The sequence below is a fragment of the Triturus cristatus genome, chromosome 1_2 (assembly GCF_964204655.1).
Source record: "Triturus cristatus chromosome 1_2, aTriCri1.1, whole genome shotgun sequence".
Taxonomy (NCBI): Eukaryota; Metazoa; Chordata; class Amphibia; order Caudata; family Salamandridae; genus Triturus; species Triturus cristatus.
Genome location: NC_140580.1, coordinates 849,079,624 through 849,102,007, shown reverse-complemented (window position 1 = coordinate 849,102,007; position 22,384 = coordinate 849,079,624). Strand labels below are relative to the sequence as shown.

At 47.9% G+C, this 22,384-nt stretch overlaps 1 protein-coding gene across 4 annotated transcripts in view; it reads left to right on the top strand.

Annotated features, from left to right (window-relative positions):
* The window catches only part of ZBTB17 (zinc finger and BTB domain containing 17), a 405,882-nt gene that overhangs the window by 54,994 nt on the left and 328,504 nt on the right, over positions 1-22,384 (top strand). For 2 of the 4 annotated variants that reach the window (XM_085609022.1, XM_085609021.1), the window contains exons 2-3: positions 13,669-13,806; positions 14,118-14,309. In XM_085609022.1, the coding sequence (XP_085465148.1) occupies positions 13,671-13,806; positions 14,118-14,309 (328 nt within the window). In that variant the 5' untranslated portion in view covers positions 13,669-13,670. Of the gene's footprint in view, positions 1-13,668; positions 13,876-14,117; positions 14,310-22,384 lie in introns of all 4 variants that reach the window. The other 2 variants (XM_085609020.1, XM_085609019.1) reach the window with 1 other exon arrangement.

Below are 22,384 nucleotides of genomic sequence, written 5' to 3'. Positions count from 1 at the left end.
ATTAATACACTAGCCTGCTGTTAAAAAAGGCCTACAATATTCCCCTTTTAAACGATTGTGTTATTTAATTTGGGAAGAGATTCTCTAAACTGGTCATTTAGACTTATGATGAGAAAGAAATTCCTGTCTCCTGCTCTTCTAGTAAGCTTCGGAGAAGTACGCCTGATTGTCTCCGACCCTGGACGGTGTGGTGGCCTGTGTGTGGAGTCGAGGGTACTGCCTGGCGACTACAGAGGAGCTCTGCACGGCGAGGGGGCAGAGTCGCTTCGGAGATCTGACTGCCTCTGGAGCGCACGGCCCAGGATCTCTGCCACGCGAGATCCGCTGCCTGGGGCCTGTGGCTGGTGCGGAGAGACTCACTGCTGCGGAGTACCCTTGAGTCTGCGCTGCTTGTGGGCTGCTGGCACTGAGCTCCCCAGGGCTTTCCATCTACCTGTGTGAGCCCTTTGGTGACTTCCACGCCACATTGGTGCGGCCCACATTTTTTAGCTGAGTTGCGGTGACCGGAGGTGAGGCCCACCCTGCGTGATTCGCGGGGGACGTGGCGGCATCTGGGGGATCTCCTCTCCCCCTCCTCCCCCCCCCCCCCCCCTGCTATAACTACTGACGACGCTGGGCACAGATGGATCGGCCCTCAGCAGATTAAGTCAGAGACCTATATTTTAGAAGCCCGCTAACCGGGGTCGAAGGTCGTCGGTACGTCTGGGGCGCGGCTCCCTGGGACGCGCAGAACAAGGGCTGGTGGAGACCCCGTGACATGACGGTTCGTGCCCACATGATCACGCCGTAGCAAATTACTGTAGTGAGGCCCGCCTAGTGGGAGAAACGGAAGGACTACCCTTGGCTGTTTTAGAGTCCTGGCTGGTCTAGTACCTCGCAGGTGACGAGAGGGTTCGGCGACTGAGCAGAACAGTGGCTACATCTGGGCTGCGGTGGGGGACCGGTCCTGAGCGATGAAGATCCTCCGTGCGTGGGGTGCGGCACTTCCCCCCTGTGTGTCTCCTTACCAAGTCCCATTTGGATCGCATTTGTGGACTCCACCTGTGCTGTGAAACAGCTGTGTGGCACATATTGAAATAGGACGGGGGGAGTGATCGCACCTGGCTTGCTGCCTTGCAGACCTTGGTGCTCAGAGATTAGTTCTGGGAGTGGCCCGCTGTTGGCTGGTACGGAGGTGAAAGGGCTCTGTGTCTCCTGACAGCGGGCACTTGTGCAGTACAAAGCAAAGAGGCCCCCGCTGCTGTGCAGATGAAGACGTTGGACAAGTATGCTGTTCCACGCCAACTTGCGCACGAGGAAGGGGCGACGGGGGAAAAATTGGCCGGAGAAGAGTCGTCCCTTGGTTCAATTATGTCGGCGATTCAGACCTTAGGTACGACTTTGGAGACCAAAATTGATAAGGTTACCATTGAAATGAACTTGATGAGGACGGACATGCGAAAAACCTCGGAGAGAGTGACAGCGATGGAGTAAAACGTAGAGGAGCTTCAGTCTGTGACGCGTAAGCTGGAGGAACGCGTACAGAAACTGTCGCATCAACACAAGCTGTTGGCATTGAGGTTGGATGACCAAGAAGGAAGGTGTGCTTCATAATCCGGACTCATTTTTTACCTGTTTCCTGGCTTTTGGCTTCAGCGTTTGTGGTGGGAAACTTTCACGACCCCCGCTTCGCGGGCGCCGTTCACCGGACTCTGGGACTGCTGTAAGGTCACGCTGTGGGACTGCGAGGCCCAGCAGGCTCTGCTGCTCACACCTGTTGCCTCTTCCCCAGCGGACACGCCCCCCCTGGCTTAAAAGCTCAAGAATCCACTCGCTCTACGGGTGCTTCATAATCCGGACTCATTTTTTACCTGTTTCCTGGCTTTTGGCTTCAGCGTTTGTGGTGGGAAACTTTCACGACCCCTGCTTCGCGGGCGCCGTTCACCGGACTCTGGGACTGCTGTAAGGTCACGCTGTGGGACTGCGAGGCCCAGCAGGCTCTGCTGCTCACACCTGTTGCCTCTTCCCCAGCGGACACGCCCCCCCTGGCTTAAAAGCTCAAGAATCCACTCGCTCTACGGGTGCTTCATAATCCGGACTCATTTTTTACCTGTTTCCTGGCTTTTGGCTTCAGCGTTTGTGGTGGGAAACTTTCACGACCCCCGCTTCGCGGGCGCCGTTCACCGGACTCTGGGACTGCTGTAAGGTCACGCTGTGGGACTGCGAGGCCCAGCAGGCTCTGCTGCTCACACCTGTTGTCTCTTCCCGAGCGGGCACGCCCCCCCCTGGCTTAAAAGCTCAAGAATCCACTCGCTCTCCGCGTGCTTCATAATCCGGACTCATTTTTTACCTGTTTCCTGGCTTTTGGCTTCAGCGTTTGTGGTGGGAAACTTTTACGACCCCCGCTTCGCGGGCGCCGTTCACCGGACTCTGGGACTGCTGTAAGGTCACGCTGTGGGACTGCGAGGCCCAGCAGGCGCTGCTGCTCACACCTGTTGCCTCTTCCCCAGCGGACACGCCCCCCCCAGGAGGACTATTTGATTCAAACAATTCCCCGCAACGCGGGACGCGCGCGGGTGGTCGCCGGGCAAAGGGCGGGCCGTCTGAGGCCGTCCGAGGGCTGCCGAGGCTGGGCTGGGCCTACCCTCTTGGCTTGTTAAGTAAGGAATTGCAATTTTTGCTACTTAGATTGTGACTGATATCTTTTATTGTGTATCTGCCATCATGTCCTTACGCTCAGGGAAAGAGAGATTGGTACAAGTCCAGACTTCGACAGGGGTGGTAACAGGTCCCCTTGATGCCTTTTTAATCAAAGCGACGGGTATCTTAGAAAAAGAAATCGCATTTGTAGAGAAACGTTTATCTTTAGACCTTATAACAGGCAAGCGTTCTTCTTTGGGCCAATTTGCTACCGCGATTTCTCCTAGTAAAGTGAGCACTACAGCCCTAAATACAAGCCTACAACAAGATCCTGGTCCAGTGCCGGTAGGCTTATGTCATAACAAGGACGGATCCATTGAAAATATAATAGGTGATGGCTTGTCCTTGAGTGATACTAATTCCAGTGGGGAGGATGTTGCCCTACATACTGGTTGCTCTGCTCAACCCCAAATATTTAAGGAGGGTTCCCTGACTATTAAACGTCGCAAAAGGAAAAGAGTGAATAGAGCTCAAAAGGGAGGTATATCTAAGATCCCTAAATCTAACACTTCAGTACTGAATCCATCGGCTGATTCCAACGGCTGATTCCAACTCTCCTCTTCCCATACCTGTGTTAACCGATACTAGTCTACCTTGTCCGTTGGTCCCAGGTAATGAGAGAGAATTATTAAATAGTATAGAAGTAATAGTTAAGTCACTTATGATACCCCTACTTGAACGCACTAGATTGTTGAATGCTAAAATGGAATCCTTGGAGAAAATAGTTATTGCTAACAATGAGATGTTAAAAGAACTGACGGATAAGCAAAATATGACCCAAACAATAACTAAAAACCCCAAAAATTCTTGGACGGGCGTTTGTACTATACCTGAAATCCAAGTCCCTGCTGAATATTCTAGCATACAACCATCGATAAGTAGAAATACCAAGGACGTTAATATTGATAAGGAATCCATGAGAAGTGCAAAGGAAAAACCAAAGTCAAATCAAAGCGCTCCAATGCTGAGGAGCCTAGAGAACCCTCCAGCTGAGCCTGTCAAGAGGGATCCAAAACAGAATGTCCCCTGCATTAACCTTCCTCCTGAGGCCACACCATATACAATAATTGTGACGGAAGTATCGGTTGTTAAAGGTGAAAATTCCGAAACATTTAGGGAGCTTAAAAATAAAGTAGTCTTTTGGCTGAATAAAAATAGACCTCTCCCACCGACCTCAGTTACGGAAATTCTTAATGTCAGAAGAGTAAAATGGGTGGGGCATTGCCCTAAGGACCTAGAGGGGGATTGTATTATTGTCAATTTTAGGGACTCGTGGGTGGTGGATTTCATACGTAGGGAACCTAGATACGGTAGGATGGGTGATGTGCAAACTTTGGACCTTAATTATTTTTATCCAAAACGAAATGGGGGTCCTCCTACTATACCTATGTTTAATTATCATGGTAAATCCAAGGGTAGGCTCCTAAATGGATTGGCACCTTATACCCCCTATTCCTTCCCCCATCTGTATAATCGTTTTGAACCACTCTCTGATTTGGAGTGTATTGATTGACTTCCTCCCAATAATGGTGGGGTCAGTCTACCAGATACTAACGTTAGAGTTGCTGAGGGTTCTAATAATAATGACCCAGTAGCAGATGGTGCCGCCTGTTGTAGTTTATGTGACTTGGTTTCAGTAGATCTTGGTAGGAATAAAGAGAACAATGACAAGATCTGTGGGATTGTTACAGTTAGATATCCCCCTGTCAGTTGTCTATTATCAAAGAGGGGTGAGCAGGGCCCAATAATGGGGGGAACGAATCAAGAAAAATTAATATTTCATGAAACTGGCCTGAAAATTGTCTCATGGAATATTGCGGGACTAAAGGGGAAGTTAGCTTCGGAGGACTGGACAGTCTTCATTGACACGTTTTGATATTATAATTTTTCAAGAAAGTTGGGCACCGGATCCGTTATATCGGACAGGTTACCTAAACTTTTTTAAACCAGCAATACAGGGGAAAAAGGGAAGACCCTCTGGGGGCCTAGTTATATGGGTCAGGCAAACTAATAATTATAGGATAGTGGCTGTCCCAGTTTTGAACCCTGATATCCTGGGAATAAAACTAAGTAGGGCAGACCACAAGAGCTTGTTTATTATAAACATCTATGCTCGTGGCCTGCCGGGGGGGAGGTGTCCTGCAATTATTGATGAATTAGACTCATATTTAGAAGTAATTGGGCGGGACAACCCCATTATACTTGCAGGGGATCTGAATTGTAATTTTGAACCCTTGGCGTGTGAAAGTCAGGATATACGGGAGGAGGAAGATGCAGTTTGGAACGTTCCAGTCTTGGCCCTAAATCCCATCAAAAAGGCAACTGAGGCAGCTCTACACTGGCTTGGCTTCTGTCTGGAATGGGGGCTAAGAGCGGCCAATGGTCGCACCCTTTCTGATAAAAACGGACTTCCTACTTATGATAATGGGGCCAGTACTAGTAGAATCGACTATATCTTGTTAAAAATGGAGTATTGGTCCCTGTTGGATGATATGGAGGTTATGGCTCGCCCAGAGAGCGACCACAATCCTTTAGTATTAAGTTTAAAATACTTAGCTGGCCAAGGTGGACCAGATCCAGCGAGATGCCTCGCTGCAGACACATTTCTCACTAATGACAGACGTAGGGTCCGTTGGCCCAGGGCCTTGGAGGACCTGGATTTGTTGCATGAGTTATCCCTGGAAGTATCCTCTTCATGGGGTGCTCTTCAGGATCTGCCCATTACTATAGATACATTACATCAGATTAGCAACACACATGACCAGCTATTTAAAAAATTAAAAACTCTACTGTCAAAACCTGTAAACCCTGGGAAATGTGCAACTATGGGATTCCGTCAAAAATGGTATAATAAATCATGTAGGGAGGCGCATAGTGATTTGATTAAAGTCATTAAATCTAGAATTAGCCTCGACATTAAAAAGGCTCGTGGGAGGTATAAAAAGGTTCTGTGGGAGGCAAAGCGAGAGTGGGATGAGTCCCATTGACAGGACCTCTATGAGGCCTGTCTATCTTCCAACCAGATTAAATTCTGGGAGGTGGGGAATTGGGGCAGAAACACAGACTCGCAAATCCCAGAAAATCATGTCCCCACTGATGCCTGGGTGGATTTTTATTCTTGACAGTTTAAGGGAGTAGCGAATGTACCCGATTTTGCGATAGAATATCCGATACAATCGCGTGCCCCATCATCCCAATCTTTAATGTTTTTGAATGAGGACACAGAACTGGCACTGGGTTTGATACATTCGGGGAAAGCACCCAGTATGGATTGCATCCCGGCAGATCTTTTCAAATTAGATCAGTGGATCTGGGTCCCTTACATTACTAAGATTGCTAATGCTATTGCTAGTGGGGCCAGGATTCCTGATTCATGGAAAGGGGCGGAAATTCTCCCAATTTTTAAAAAAGGAGATCGTTCTGTCCCAGAAAACTACCGCCCTATTAGTCTTATAGATGCCCTACAGAAAGTTGTAGCAAGGATGATCCTTGCAAAAATCCAGATCTGGATGGAGAAGGAGAGTATTCTCTCTCCAATGCAAGCGGGTTTTAGGTCTAGTATTAGCACCATTGACCAGGTATTTAGATTTATCCAGTTATACTGGAAAGTGGTGCTATTGGGTGGTGGAACTATATATGCTGCTTTTGTGGACCTTAAGTCCGCTTTTGATCTCGTGCCCAGGGCAAAGTTATGGGCCGTGTTGGAGGATATCGGGATGCCGCAAGACATTCTCGAACTAGTGATAAGACTCCACACGGGCAATTTTGCTGGGGTTAGGTGGGGGAGACAGGGCCAGGTGACGGATTGTTTTCCTGTAACCCGTGGAGTTCGCCAGGGGTGTGTTCTGGCTCCCACCTTATTTTTGTTATTTATTAATCAAGTGGTCTGTTTTTTTTCTGAGACCCCTACTGACGCCCCAACTTTAGGAGGTACTAAGTTTCCCCTGCTCATTTTTGCCGATGATACGTTAATCCTCTCTAAGACTCGTAAGGGTCTACAGACAGCGATTAATAGATTCGAGGATTTCTGTAAACTAAATGATTTACAGGTGAATGTGAGCAAAACTAAATTCATGGTACTAACTAAAACTCGACCTTTAAAAAGCCATGTTAGCATGAATGGGGTTGAGCTTGAACAGGTGGATGCCATGACCTATCTTGGGGTGACTTTAGATTCTCATTTGCGTTGGCAGCCACAGGTGGATGTTCTTTGTTTAAAATTTGCGCGACTTACAGGTACCCTAATCCAGGAGCAACGCAAATCTCTGACTAAAAGGGTAAAGCCAGCTTTAAAAATATATAATGCAAGGATTAGTTCTGCCATATTGTACGGTGCTGATCTTTGGGGATATAAGGATTTAACTCCTTTGGATAGGATAGAAAATAAATTCCTACGTAAGTTGGTTAGTTTACCCCAATCTACACCAATTAAACCCTTACTGTTGGATATGGGTTGTAAAACAGTAAAGGAACAAGCACGGTACCGGTTGGTAGCACTATGGAGACGCATTTGGACTACTCTAGAACTGGCTTTATTTGCTAAAGAAATAGAAGATATAAGATCTATTTCGGGTTATGCAAAAATTCCCTGGTTTAGAGAAGTAAGGAAAATTCTGGATAATATGGGACTTAGTTTACCGTGGTCTGATCCGGGCACAAATGTCTCTCCTCTACTAAAGATTTCAAAATGCTATATTGGGCAACTGTTAAGCAGCAATTAGTCTTGCAATCGGACTTGCTTACTTTAACAGGTCAGTTCCTAGTATATAAATTGGATCCCCATCTGGAGGACTACTGGGATGTAATCACGAGGACCCTAGATAGAAAACTATACCATCAGTTTAGGGTGGGGTCATTACCCCTGAGATCCTTTACTAAAAATTCGAAAGGGCAGCCAAATGAATACTGTCCATGGTGTAAGGATGTCAAGAATTCCTGTCATGCGAGGGGAGGAAAACACGCCCTTATGTAAACAGGAGAGCTGTTACATAACTCAAGGAAAACACGCCCTTATGTAAACAGGAGAGCTGTTACATAACTCAAGGAAAACACGCCCTTATGTAAACAGGAGAGCTGTTACATAACTCAAGGAAAACACGCCCTATAAAGGGAGGAACCGGGAGGTACAACGCTGTCGGATATTGTGTTTTCACCGACGTACCTGCTTAGTGAAGAGCAGTGTTCCGGAGTGGTGCTCCAGTAAGGCAAGAACGGAGGTAGGTCGAGTCGTTACTCCCTGGGCCGTGTCTTGCCCCATCGTCACCTGTGAAGGACCCGGAAGCTCTACCGGATAACCATTGAGCTTCGCTTTTTGACTCGGCTGAGTCAAAGCGCAGTGGCGCTTTTGCTGGTTGGAGTCGTAACTCCCAGCCTGACCAGAGATACAGGGACTGCCAGCTGTAAACGCACACCAGGAGGTGTTTGCCGCGTTACAGACTCGGAAGTCCACAGGATCGATCGAGCGGCTGCTCTCGGTTCAGTCTTCTTTGCTTGTGATTGGGGTATCACTGACGCATCACCAGGAGGTGACTCCGCGTCCCGGTGCAGTCTGAGGAAGAGGTTGAGCGGCTGCTCCCTTCAGGTAGAGACCCCGGCTGGGTGTTTCCCTGACTCCTCGATTCTCCCCAACACTCTTCGTGCCCCTCGCAGCCTACCGATTGGCATTGTCGGCCATTTCATTTCTGCCCTCTGTTGGCATACGCCGGGATCGGCGTATATGCAGAGGACGGTTAGGACCATCCGTGCTGTGGGCTGGTAACGTACTTAGCCTGGAGGATTCCAGTGACTATAACCTTTGTTTATTCCTTGTATTATTTTTGCCTTCATTAAAATAACTAAACCTTCACAAGTGGTTGCGTTCTCATTATCGTGTCTGTTAAACGATCCTGAGACGTTCAGGGCGTTACAAAGGAATACAGGGTAAGTGTTGGCCATTTTTTCTTTGCCTGCCCTGCCTACTCGGTGCCAAGGTGTAAATGGCTAACGCCCATCCGCAAACGGTTGAACTCCAGGAGGTATGCTGATGCATTATGTGAACTAAGATTTAATACCTCGGAGGTTATCGTTATTGGTGTGGCGAAATTTTTAGGGTGGGCATGGATCATTAGAGCCAGACAGGTCTAATGTATGTTGAGATATTTTATATTATTTGATTACAAATTTAAATTTGCAAATCACGTCTGAGTTGAGGTTTAATAATTTTTTAAGAAAGGTCTTAAAGGTTACATATTGTTGTTTTTAACTGTTTAAACAGTCTTTTATGAATTATGGTGTATGTATTTTCACTTTTTATAGACTGTCTTTTATGATGTAACTATCGAAATAAAGACGTATGAACTGAACTGAACTGACCAAGAAGGAAGGGCCCGCCGCAACAACATCAGGGTGGTGGGAGTGCCCGAGAGGGCGGAAGGCCTCAGCATGGATCTCTTCATTGAGGACCTTATCTTGAACCACCTTAAGCCTAAGAGACTGTCTAATCTATTTACTGTGGAGAGAGCGCACAAGGCTCCGATCCCAAAGCCGAAACCCGGGGCTCCTCGGACAAACATTGTGCGTGTCCTCCATTTTAGAGACCGGGATGCCATCTTGCAGGCGGCTAGAGCAAGTGGAGACCTACCCTTTGAGAACTCGACAGTTAGGTTTTTCCCAGACTTCACGTTGAGAGTGCAGCAGGAGAGGCGCACGTTCGACGGGGTGAAACGAGCCCTTCAAGCGAAGAGGATAAAATACATGATGCTTTACCTGGCCAAACTCAAAATCCTAGACAATGACAAGTCCTTGTTCTTCACATCGCCTGCGGAGGTCCAACAATGGCTGGATGGGGGCTCCAATCGGTCATTCAATCGTCGCACTGAAGGGGATTGGCGCGGTAGTTGCTTCCGCACTCTTGAGTCTCCACCTCGACGCAGAGAGGGGGAAAGATCTGTATCCAGATCCAGGAGCTCCCGGTCTGGAAGCCCAGCGAGTGAAGCACGTTCTCTGGGGAAGTAAGAGTCAGGACTCACTGCTGTGTACCATTGTATACTTCATAGGACCTAAGGTACAGTTTTTAATGCCCACTACTAGAGCTCCTGATCCTGCGAGGAAGAAGTTAGGGACACGTCCGGATGGGACACTGTGTTGTATGCTCCGGCGTTACGATGTGTTGAAGGGTGGGACGGAGGGCCCTGGAGGGGGCGCTATTGAGTGGTGGAGCCAGACAGCCCTACTTTAATTTCTGGTTTCTTGGGTCGACAGACGCTCTGCTGGTTGGGATGTGGGTAGTTCTAGACCTACAGGGCAGGATTGCAGGGTAGGGGGATACTGTTTGGGGTTTTCCTGTTTTGTGAATGGTTAACTGTTTGGTTCTTGCTTCAGATGTAATGCTTCACTCCTTGTGTCAGATGGCAACTTTCCACGGACTTGATCCTTCTGCGTGTAGGGGGGTCGCAATGTGGCTCTGTCAGGAATTTGGGCGGGCAGGCGGTAAATATATGCTCAGTGTACATTCTCCCGCGACTGCACGAAATCATGTTTCCAGATCTCAGCCAGTTTCTGCTGGGTTTCCCTTCCGGACTATTGCTCTTGGGGGGCGACATGCACAATACACTCACACCTGAAATAGATAGTGAAATTCTTCCTACTGGGGTAAAGGGGCCCGTCTGCTGTTTTCTTTCACACAGGCTCTGGGACTGGTGGTCTTTGGAGATGTCACAATCCCAGATCTAGACAATATACTCATATTTCTGCGGCACGTGGCAGTGGGGCTCGGTTGGACTATATTTTCATGCATACTACCTCTGCGGCATTCTTTCGGGGTGGGTGCCATAAGGCGCGAGGTATATCCAATCATTCACCGGTAGAGGTGCAGCTCCACGGGCCAGCTTGCGACTGGTCGCTTCCTCCAAGAGTAGACCTCTTTATGTTTTGTGACCAAGAATTTCGGGAGCGCTTCGAGGAACGCACAAAACTATACTTTGTGGAAAATGTTGGCTTGGTTAGCTCCGCCAGCGCTGCTCAACGTAAGAAAACCAATTCCAGTGCAAGGAACTCGAACAGTAAATACTTGCCATGGTGCGCGCAATAACCAAGAATCCCGGGGATGCCGGTGGGGTCAAACATTCCCTCAAACTCAAAGAACGATCCCTACGAGATCTTGTCGGAAACACGGCCCGGGCTCACGCAATCGCCACACAGCGCAGAGTGTATGATCTGGGTGATAAAGCCAACAAACTGATTGCTTCGGTGGAATGAAGGGACAGGAGTCGCAATTGGGTGTCCGAGATTCGTTCCGAAGTCGGTATGCAGGGTGGTACGAGGTCGGCCCTAACGGAAATTTTTGCCAAATATTTTGAAAACGTTTACCAATCTCAATCCACATGGGGGGAACCGGAATGCACTGAATTTCTATGTGATATTTCTCTGCCTACTCTAGGTTCGGAGGACAGGGAGGCGCTCAAATCTAACTTCCACTTGGAGGAAGTAGAGAATGCAATGAGAGATTTGCAATCTGGGAAGGGAAGGCGGCGGACCTGAATGGGCCCCCCACTGAAATGTTTAAATGTGTGGCGGGCAAGCTGGCTCCCTAGATGCTTCACATTTTTAAGGAAGCGGGGCGACTTCCAGAAGACACGAGAATGGCAACTATTGTCATACTTCTTAAGAAATGAAAACTGCATGACGTCTGCAGCTCCTACAGACCCATATCCCTCTTAAATTTCGAAGCCAAAATTATCCCAAACCGGTAAGGTCCGGTTTTGCACTCCTTGATTCACCCGGCTCAATCAGGCTTTATGCCTCATAGGTGCATGAGGTTAAATCTGAGGCGTTTATATGGAGTCATGTACATGACTCGAAGGCAGCCAGATGTCCCAGCCACCCTCCTCGCGTTAGACTCAAGGATGGCATTTGATAGCATTGAATTGTCCTTCCTCTTTGCTGTGTTGGGGAAGGTGGGCATTGGCCCGCGGCTGCAGCGGTGTATCCGGCTGTTATACGCTGCCTCGATGGCCAGAGTTTGGGTTAACAGGGTCCTCTCCAGAGCCTTTGCATTGCACAGGGGGACACGTCAGGGGTGCCCTCTGTCACCGATGCTATTCGCGCTGGCACTTGAGCCTTTTGCGGCGTGGATTAGGAGGGACCCAGTGGTGAGGGGGATTGATCTGGGGGGTGAGGGGGTGCTGGGAAGGCATTTCGCTATATGCGGATGATATCCTCCTTTACGCTCACCAGCCCGACAAGCATTCCATAGGCTCATTCACATAATACGATCCTTTGGTTCGTAATCTGGCTATCGTATCAACTGGGTCAAATCCTTGGTTTTCTCTCTAGCCGTGGACCCTCCGGTTCTGACTGGGTGGGAGCGGAAGCTTACCGAATAGACCCCACTATGGGAGGGGGACATCCTGAAAGAAGTGCACAGACTGCAGGGTTTCCGAAAGTGGAGCCTTATAGGTATTGACGGGCTTGGGGACGTCTGGAAAGGTTGTAAAATGGTGACATTCTATAGTTTACGAGAGGGCTTCCAAATGGGTGAAGGTGAATTTCTTCATTACCGACAGTTGCGTTCGGCGCTTCACTGCCACATTAAAGAAGGGACTGTGCTCCAGAATACTCCCCATTGGAGGATGGCCTTCTCTTGGACCCCATGATTCAGAAGGCGGATTCGTTGATATACAAAAAACTGGTAAACAATACTCCGGACTGCCTGGGTCGCCTAAGGGAGGCCTGGAAAACAGATGAGGGTCTTTTGGAAGACGATGACTGGGCTGAGGCCCTCCAGTGCCCCAGGGAAATGGCCATCATAGTGCGCTTTCGACTTGTCCTGCTCCGCATCCTTCACAGATCATATGCCTCGAGAATGGTGCAGGTCCGTATTAAGGGTGGGGGCTCCGAGGTATGCGCCAGGGGATGTGGTGACAGGGGATCGTTCTTTCATATTTTGTGGTCCTGCCCCAGAATCCAGAAGTACTGGAAGAGCATCGCCCGTGTGATGGAGACTGTAGTGGGTGCACAGGTCCCGCTGGAGTCCAGATAGCACATCCTTGGCGTCACAGGAGTGATCACGTGGCCGAAGTGGACCAAGTTGTGGCTAGTTCTGGCAGGGTCGGTCGCTAGGAGGAACATTGCACGCGCATGGGGGGCGATGGAACCCCCATCAGTGGCTGCTTGGCTCTGCGATATGGACTGGTGTCATGGGGCGGAGTAGGTGGTGTACCAAAGCTGGGGATGCCCTCGCAAGTTGGCAAAAATATGGGGGCCATGGACGTTATATAGGGGTCTGTGATGGGACTCGAGAGTTGCACCAACTGGCTTTTCTGGGAAGGTCTAGAGACGTACTCCAATAGATGTTGTGTGGCTCCACGTACAATTTAATTGTATATGACGTGTTATAATACCTGAGACTTGTCATGTCTGATACATGCCTTATATGTGTATACTGTAAAATGCTTATACCTGAAGTTTTTTTTTTGACTTAATAAAAACAAATATATATATATTTTTTAAAGATGGCTCACAAGCACCAAGAACCAATTCTCCTGGCCCAATCTAACCTGTTGTCTTGTCTAAATCAAAGACTTAGTAGTATTCTAATGCTAGGAAACAGATGCACCTTGTGTAGGTTGCACTCTCCTCCTGTTGCTAAAATGCTAACCCCATGTACTGTAACTGTCCATCACCCTATTGCTGCAGGTCTATCCTGCTACCCCCATGCTGTGATTCTGTTCGTCTTCTTGTCCTACACATCTGCATCAGGAGCTGCACCTGTGCCAACTAGTGCTGTACCTCCCCCCGCATTGTACTGTGTCTCCCACTCCCCTCTCCCCTGACAGCACAGCACAACTGCCTCACCTATTAGTGGTGCTGTTGTTTCAGGTTAACATTTCAAAATCGAAACATCAAGGATTGTGTCAATGTTTATTTGATGGGGTGCATGTCGTGTATATGAAATGTACTGTTAAACCAAGACTGTGCCTTATCTTATTGGACACATTCTTTCTGTTGCAGGTATGGATTTCCCTCAGCACAGCTGTCACGTCCTGGAAGAACTCAACCAGCAACGGCAGCTCGGACTACTCTGTGACTGCACCTTTGTGGTGGACGGCATTGACTTCAAAGCTCACAAGGCAGTTCTTGCTGCTTGCAGTGAGTACTTCAGGATGCTCTTCGTGGAGCAGAAAGATGTGGTGCACCTTGATATCAGTAATGCTGCAGGTCTGTGCTGTTCCTTGTGTTTCTTCCGCGCACCATTGCTCTTTTGCTAGTTTAATGCTTGCTCTGGTCTTGTCTTTTGTAATTTAACTTAATCTTTTGCTCAAATTAGACTTCTGGTAACTCATCGATTCTTTCCTTCCAAGAGAGTAAATTTTTTTATTGTGTGGATTTCATTGCTTCTCTGTTTGTTTATCGCTACCTACTCTGCAAATAGAAATGAGGCAGTTTTTGGTTCTTTGCAGGGCTAGGTACTGTCCTAGAATTCATGTACACAGCAAAACTTAATCTGAGCCAGGACAATGTGGACGATGTGCTTGCAGTGGCCGGCTTCCTCCAGATGCAAGATATAATAAGTGCCTGCAATACGCTGAAGTCCCTTGATGTTTCTGTGGGGACTTGTCCAACGAGCATGGAGATTCACAGTATTGCTCAAGGTAAATATTGTCCATTTGTCTTTCTCCCACATAGTAATTGAGTATAAGCATTGGATCATTTAGTCAAGGTTTTTCTGAGCAGATGTGTTTATATATTTATCAGACACCTACTTCAAAAGTAGTGTGGTGTAGAATTCGTGAATTTTCCTTTTGCCAACTTCATGAAATTGCGCACATAATGTCACCTCTTTAATGAAACTTTTTCACATTTCCTTAGTGACAATCTGCTAAAAGCATTGGCAAAACCATCAGGTTTCGCTCTTAATAACATGAGATCTATCCTGTTGGCTTTATTGGTGCTTATTTATAAAAGTGTGAAAGACTAAAAACAACTCAGGATACTGGAAGAAAAGCAAACGTGTCTTAAAGTATCTCAGAGCTATAACTTGAATTCAATATTTTAAATCTTTTTAAATGGCATGGTTTAATTTTCAAATGACTTTCACTCATGGAATGCTGAACAGAATTGTAACACTTCCTTGTTCCTTTTAATGTAAAATGCTGGCCAAGATCATATTTACTTTCCTCCGAAATAAAACAAATGCAAAAGCCATTTTCAAAGGCTTCAAGGAGATGAGACATCTCTTTTCCAGTCATGCTAGGTACACCTTCTGCCTCAAACTGCTGCTGAGTGGGTGCTGGCCCCACAACCCCAAGCACCATAAAAACCTTATTGTGAACTTTAGTGTGCCAAGGCCTGTGTTTTTTTGTGTTAGTTTGCGCCTGTATAGCGTGAACTTGGCATAAGCGCAGTGCATAAGAGTTTTACAGAGCTTTACACGAGCACCAGATTACATTACATGAGGTCCGGCTCACTTTTTTTGTTTAGTTATTTATTATTTTTACCTTTTTTTAGGCACAGGGAGATAGTGAGTTTCCCAGAATCACAGCATGTTTAACCGACACCAGGACTGGAACCTAGTTTGCCAGTTCTAAAGTTGGCAGCCCTGGATTCTACACAGTATGGGGATTGCAGGAGATAAAACAAAAGTAATCCGTACAATTAGTTCCTTAGTTTCAGCCTAGTAAACATATACATGGTGCTGTGCTTTCACAAACCTGCTGGAGGGGTGAGGAACAACACTGAGAGCGTGGGTACAGATATTTGAGGAAAAAGCAGCTGCGAGGGAGAGAGCTAGAAAACGCATGCACTCTCATAGAGTGATGAAGGAAAAATAAAGTAGTTTTGGGAATGTGAGCAGGGGAAAAATACAAGTCATCCAGCTAAAAGGAAGGGTAAAAAGGCTATGCTCTGTTGGGGTCAAACAAACACAAGAAAAGAAAGATAGGCCGCCGAATAAGAGGCAAGCATATTTGAGTGACAATAAAGCCAGCTACCAATGGTAAGCAATGAGTGGCTGTAAGCCCACTGTTTTTGGAATGGTCTAGAAGTGGTCTTTTCAGAAACATCTGCAAAACTAGTGTGCAGATCTGAAAAGTTTTATATTTCAGTTTTGAAATGGTTTTCAATTAAATTGGTCATTGTTCAGTTTTTACCACATGGTCACACTCCAGCAGGTTCTTCCTCTGCTTTCACAGGTCGACTTCCTTGCTACCCTAGACCTCAAGGATGCCCATTTCCACATTCCCATTCACAACGCTCACAGGAAGTATCTCAGATTCGTAGTTGACGGTCAGCACTATCAATTCAAAGTACTCCCATTCGGAGTGACAACAGCACCACGAGTGTTTACCAAGTGCCTAGCGGTGGTGGCAGCACATCTAAGAAGACAACACATTCATGTCTTCCCACATCTGGACGACTGGCTCATGAAAGCCAGCTCATACGACCAGTGTTTACAACACTCACGCCACTACCCAACTACTCCACGACCTGGGGTTCACGGTAAACCACGCCAAGTCCCTCCTGCAACCGTCACACACACAACAATACCTCGGTGCCACAATAGACACCTCAAAGGCGCTAGCTGTGAGAAAGTGCCATCTTTCTTGCATGGTATGCCCCCACATTTTGCTGAATTGCTGAATGTACTTTGACTGAGTGTGCTCTGGACTCCTGCCAATCAGGTGCCCAGGGCCTATGTTCCTTCCCTAAAAAAAAAAACCTCAAACCCTGGCCACACATCAGCCCCTGGTAAATGGTACCCTAGGTACCCAGGGCCTTGTGACCAGGGAAGGCCTCTAAAGGCTGCAGCACTCATTTTGCCACCCTTAGAGGCCCTGTACCCTAACACACACACACTGCCCTTGCAGGCTGAGTGTCTGGGTACAAGACAAAACAAAGAGTCGACATGGCACACATCCCTGTGTGCCATGCCCACCACCTACACTCCCCTGGCATACATCAGCCACCCCTCTAGCTGGGTGCCCTATGCCAGTGGTGTGGGCACAGGAGCATGTGCTCTGTGCCCCTACAGTACCCAGGTCCATTCCTGGGCCCTGTAAGTGCAGTGCTGCAATTTAAGAGTACATGGTGCTGAGAGCCCGTCAAACACGAACTCCACAGCACCATAATGGCAACACTGAAGACTGAGAAGTTTGGGATCAAACTTCTCAGCACATTAAACCTGCACTGATGCCAGTGTGGGATGTAATGTACCAAGCACCACAGAGGGCATCTTAGAGATGCCCCCTGAAACCTAACCTACAATCCACGTCTGGGCTGGGAGGCTGCCACACAGCAGACATGTTGCTGGACCCCTGGGTAGGAGAGCCCCTGCTCTCCTGGGCCTGCAACAATGCACTTCTGTTGATCGCGGTTGGGGGGTACCTGGTTCTGAGGCTGCAGGTGTCGTCGGAGCGTCGAGGGAAGTCCTTGGGTGCCGGACTCGGGGTCACAGTCGCCGGGGGGGTCGTCCTCTGTCTTTGTTCACTCCGGCACAGGCCAGGCTTGGCGGGTGTAGAGTGTGCAGGGTTCACGTTTCCGGGCTGATACCAGGGATTAGAAGCTGATTTTGAGCAGAGCCTCTGCTCATGGGAGTCCCAGGTGCTTAGAGCTAAAAGGTAGCCAGGTCCTCCGGGGTTTGTGAGGTTGCTGGCCACAAGAGGTGCCGGGTTGTAGCAGGAGCAGGTTCGAGGGTTGAGAGGCCAGTAGGGCTGGGGCCAAAGCAGTCGGTGTCTTCCTCTTCTTAGCAGCTGCACGGCAGGTCTTCGTTCTTCTTGCTCTTCTTGCTCTTCTTTGTATTTTGGAATCTGGGGAAGGAAGGTTCAGGGTGCCCCTAAATACTAGATTTAGGGGCGTTATAGGTAGGTAAAGGGCAGGGACCAATGGGTCCCTATCTATTCTGCCACTCTCCTGTGGGAGGGGGGCAGTAGCCTAGTCCTGATTGGGTAGAGCTTCCCATTTTCAAGATGGCGAGCGCCCGGAGATGTGCTTCACCTCTCCTCCCCCACCTGAGGGGTGGGGTTGGCAGGCTGGCACATCCCCAGTCCTTATTTGGGGTTTCCGGTCAGGCTTCCCGCCAGAGTGGGGGCTGCAAGTGGCCTGGGGAAGCTCACAGCGGCGGCATGCCTTTGAAGCTTCCCCCTGTCCATCCTGGGGGAGGAGACCTAGCACCTCGCTCAGGATGGTAAGATTTCCCGACACCAAAAGGCACCACTGCACCCGGCGCCCTGCGGCCCCCTGTGCCCAACTCCTGGGTACCTACCTATCCTCCAACTACCCAACTTACCTCTCGAAGTGGTGGTGGCACCTGAAGAATCTTTGTCCCCGAGCTTGCGGTCTTTTTCCAACCAGGAGCTTTCCTACTGAAATCAATTGAGCGCCCGAAGGCTCAAAAGCACCCAGCTGCCCGAGTGGCCCTGGCAGTGTAACCGCTACATCTATCTACTTCTTCATTTTGCCCTGAGCAAGTGACCAGGAGCTCAGCTCCCACAGCCGCGTGGCCTGCTAGTCAGCAGCCACCAACCAAGGCCTCTCTGCCTCCCATAGGATAACATTGGGCCTAACTCACTCTGCACCCGGCTGCCCCTGCGCCGCTGAGGGTGTAACAACTGTACCTACCTGACCCTGGGAGACCCCTGAGTCTGTGCCCAGAACCTTAACTTTGCCAGTCGTTTACTTGCCCAACAGCCGATAACTCAATTTTCTCCATAGAGTAACATTGACTGGTTTCTTCTGAAATTTCTTCTGTGTGGAGTTTCTAAAACTTAAAATCAGCCGAGTAATGAAAATGAAAATACTCACCTGCTTTTAGGAGAGATCCCAGAGCTGGAACTTGGTGGCCAGCACTGACCCTGAAAAATATTTACAACCGTACTTACCAGTAACCCAACTTTCTTCCATAGGAAACCATTGACTGTTTTTCTGTGAAATTTCTTCTGTCGACTTTTGCAAAGTTTAAATATTCTTTAAAAATCGTGCTGACTGTGAAAACGTAATTACTTACCTGTTTTAGATAGAGATCCCAGTACTGAGTCTAGGAGCCCAGTACTGGATTACAAAAGTAACGAGAACCTACTTTACCTGCAACTTGAATTTTCTTCCATAGGGTATCATTGACTGTTTTTCTATGAAATTTCTTCTGTCAACTTTTAAAATAGCTAAATATTGCCTAAAAATCACAACAGTAACTAAGTCGACTTTTATCACTTGTTTCTTAGAACTGTCCCAGGACTGAATCTAGGATCCAGTCCTGGAGTTACAAAAGTAATCTTGAAAGTAATCTATTGCAAGTAACTTAAAACTTCCATTGAGCTCAATGCATTATTGTGTTTGAAATTGTGTTGCCTGTTGCAACAACCTGTAACCAGTATTTACAAAAATCAATTGCATATTGCAAAAGTATTTAAACAAAGCATCTCATTCTGAGAAAGTATATTTTAATACCAATTGTTGGTTCTAAAATAAAACAACCATATATTTTTTTATATAAACCATTGGCCGAGAGTTTAGTTCTTGAGTGTGTGAGACCATTTGCTGAATGAGTGTGTACAACAAATGCTTTACACTGTCCTCTGATACTGCCTTATTGCTTGACCAAGCTACCACTTTAGAGAGTAAGGTTATATCTAACTTTAGCCTCTGCCAAACCTCTGGGGACTGTGGACTCTGCACACACTGAACCTATTTGGGAACAGTATATACAGAGCCACTTTCTCACACTAGCCTATGCCAGTCCCGTCAGGATAGCAAGCATGCAGGCTCTTCTCACCAAATTCCAACCGCAACACTCTCTTCCAGCTCGAATGTTCATGCAACTCATAGGGATGATGGCCTCTTGCGTATTCATAGTGCCTCATGCAAGACTCCAGATGCGTCCACTTCAAGAGTGCTTAGCACGACAATGGAACCTGGCTCAAGGTCAGTTAACAGATCTGTTGTTGGTAGACGGTCGTACTCACCGGTCTCTGCAATGGTGGAACACCAAGAACCTTACCAAAGGGCGACCGTTCCTAGAGCCGGTTCCTCAAATAGTTATGGCAGCGGACGCATCGCTCTCCGGCTGGGGAGCTCACCTACTACATCACACCATGCAGGGCAGGTGGACACCTCAACAAAAGTTACTCCACATCAACCACCTGGAGTTACTAGCCATATTCTTAGCCTTAAAAGCATTTCATAAACACATATCAGGCAAGGCGGTCTTAGTCTGCACCGACAACATGACAGCCATGTACTACATACAAAAACAAGGGGGAACACACTCTCTGCAGCTCGCTCAGCTGGCACAGAACATATGGAGGTGGGCTATACCTCAGAACATATTTCTACTAGCCCAACATGTACCAGGAGTCCAAAACACCATAGCCGATCTGTTGAGCCGTCAAACACAACAGATCCACGAGTGGCAACTTCATCCGCAAGTTCTTCAACCGTTTTTAGGTCTCGGCTCGAAGGCTGCGCTTGCGCAGTCTCGCTCCGAGATTTAATATTTCGGAGTGGGGCTTTAACCCGCCCCTTTTTGTTTTTTTACCTCTTCTCCATTGGCTGGCCTCTGAAATACTGGTCAGCCATTGGAGAAGAGCATTGTCTCTCCAAACAAGCCCCGTCTTTTTCGGATTCGGGGGCGTGTTTTTTCGATTCTTTCTCTCCTCTGGAATGTAAACATTCCAGCCAATGGCAAGAGGAGAGAAAGAAAAACACGCCCCCGAATCCGAAAACGCCACTGCGTTTCTCCGAGGCATTTCTGCTTGACCTCGGAGAAAGGCGGTGGTGTGCTCGTCCTCTCCCCCTGCTCTCGGCTCCCTCTGCCACTCACCTGATAGATTTCCTGACCGATCTATAAGAGCTTTTTTTATCTAACTAGCCAACTGATGTAGACACTTCGTAACTATTCTGCTTCTAACAGACAATGTGAACATTGTTAGTATACTTATGTGAAGTTTGGCCTATCACGTCAATGCCAAACTGCAGAAAGCTGGCAGCATGGATCAATGAACTGATGCTAGCTAGCTGCTCATGTTTCCTGTCAACGTGCGAATCCGGACATGCCAAACTTTCATCTGTTGACTTCGGCAAATTGAGTATAATTAAAGTAGATAATATTATAACTGATATACAGCGCTTAGAAGCGGCAGAAGTGGAGAGCGCGCGCACTGTGTATGTGTGTGTGTGTTTATATATATATATATATATATATATATATATATATATATATATATATATATATGTATGTATATATATTCCTGTACATAAATGTCTTTATCATGTTATTTCCGTTATTTGCTTTGGGGTGGAGGGGCTAATTCCGGTGAGGAGAACAGCGGCGCCCGGTGTGTGTTCGTCTTCCCTCCTCCGGTCACGAGACACCCAGCGGTGACCTGGGCTGATGCCCCTGGAATGGAGCGCGCAGAGCAGGAAGCAGCGGACACGCGTCCATCCACCACCGACCCCGTCGCCTCTCTTGCACCATCCCAGAGGTCCTGCCCGCCCCCTGCCTCCCTTATCTATTGGGATTGAAGGAGCGGTCTTTTTTTCAAACATTTGATCCATGACAAGCGTGGCCTATAATTGTGGGAAAAGAGTCAATAATGTTCAGGTGGCAGAGTTCCAAAGAGGACTCCCTCCCACCCCAGCCGTGGCTCCCCACCCACCCCCTGAAACATGGACAGAAAAAACAACTTTTCCTCTCAATAAACTCTTCGCCTTTCCTCCCACTTTCCCGATGGGCCGCCAGCTGCAGAGGTCTTGAAAGGGGAGCTTAATTGCTCTTTGTCATGCAGAGTGCGGGAGTTTCTATAGCCAGTCACAAAGGGGCATTTGAAGATCGGGAGTATTTATTTCCTTGCTAATGCCCGCCATTTGCATAGCTCACCTCTTCATCTGCAGACAAAGGTAGACGCCCCCTCTAAGCCACCGTGTCCCCCTCTCCCACCCACTTACCCAGTGCTGTTTGGGACTCTTGTTTAACATGTCAATCCGGCCAAAACGTCCAACTCCTCCGAACAGGCTGACGGGGCTGCCTCCTTCCCCTCCTGGGACGTTTAGTTAGCTATAATTTCTACAGATCCAGATTTTTTTTTATTTCTTGCAGTTTTCTATAGCAAAAACTCGACCCGAAGGCATAGGGAGCGCTTAACATGAGCACCAGTTACACTACACAAGGAGACACTAATTTTTGATAAGCAAGGAGAGATTAGTGATTTGCCCACAATCACAGGGTGTTGAGCCGATGCCGAGACTCGAACCTGGTTCCCAAGTTCTAAAGTCGGCAGTCTTTTGCATTTTGGATTAGGTGTCTCCTCCGGGCACTTCAATGTTGGGTGTTCCCGTCTCACAGCGGCACTATAAAGCCTAAAGCCCAGAGCCCAATTCTGCACTTAATAAGAAAAAAACTAGAACTTCTTTCCGTAGTTTCTTAGGGAATGCAGTTCTTCACAGTTTATGCTCTTCCTCAGGTGCCGCATTCTCCGTGGGCGTTCATCGCCACGTTCTTAAAGTGGCCAGATTGGTTATATTCAAACCCCAAAAACATTAGCATCACTTTGCTGAGTTTGCAGTGAAGCGCTGTTTTTCCCTGGTGGGGAAGTGCGCCAAACCTGGAGGTACTGCAATACGTGGTTGATGGGTGGATTGGAAAACAAAATGTATACGGCGGCTTTGTGTTCACGAATGTGGTCCTTTTTAAACCATACTGCTTACGTTTTGTAATTATATAAGCAGTGGACATTGA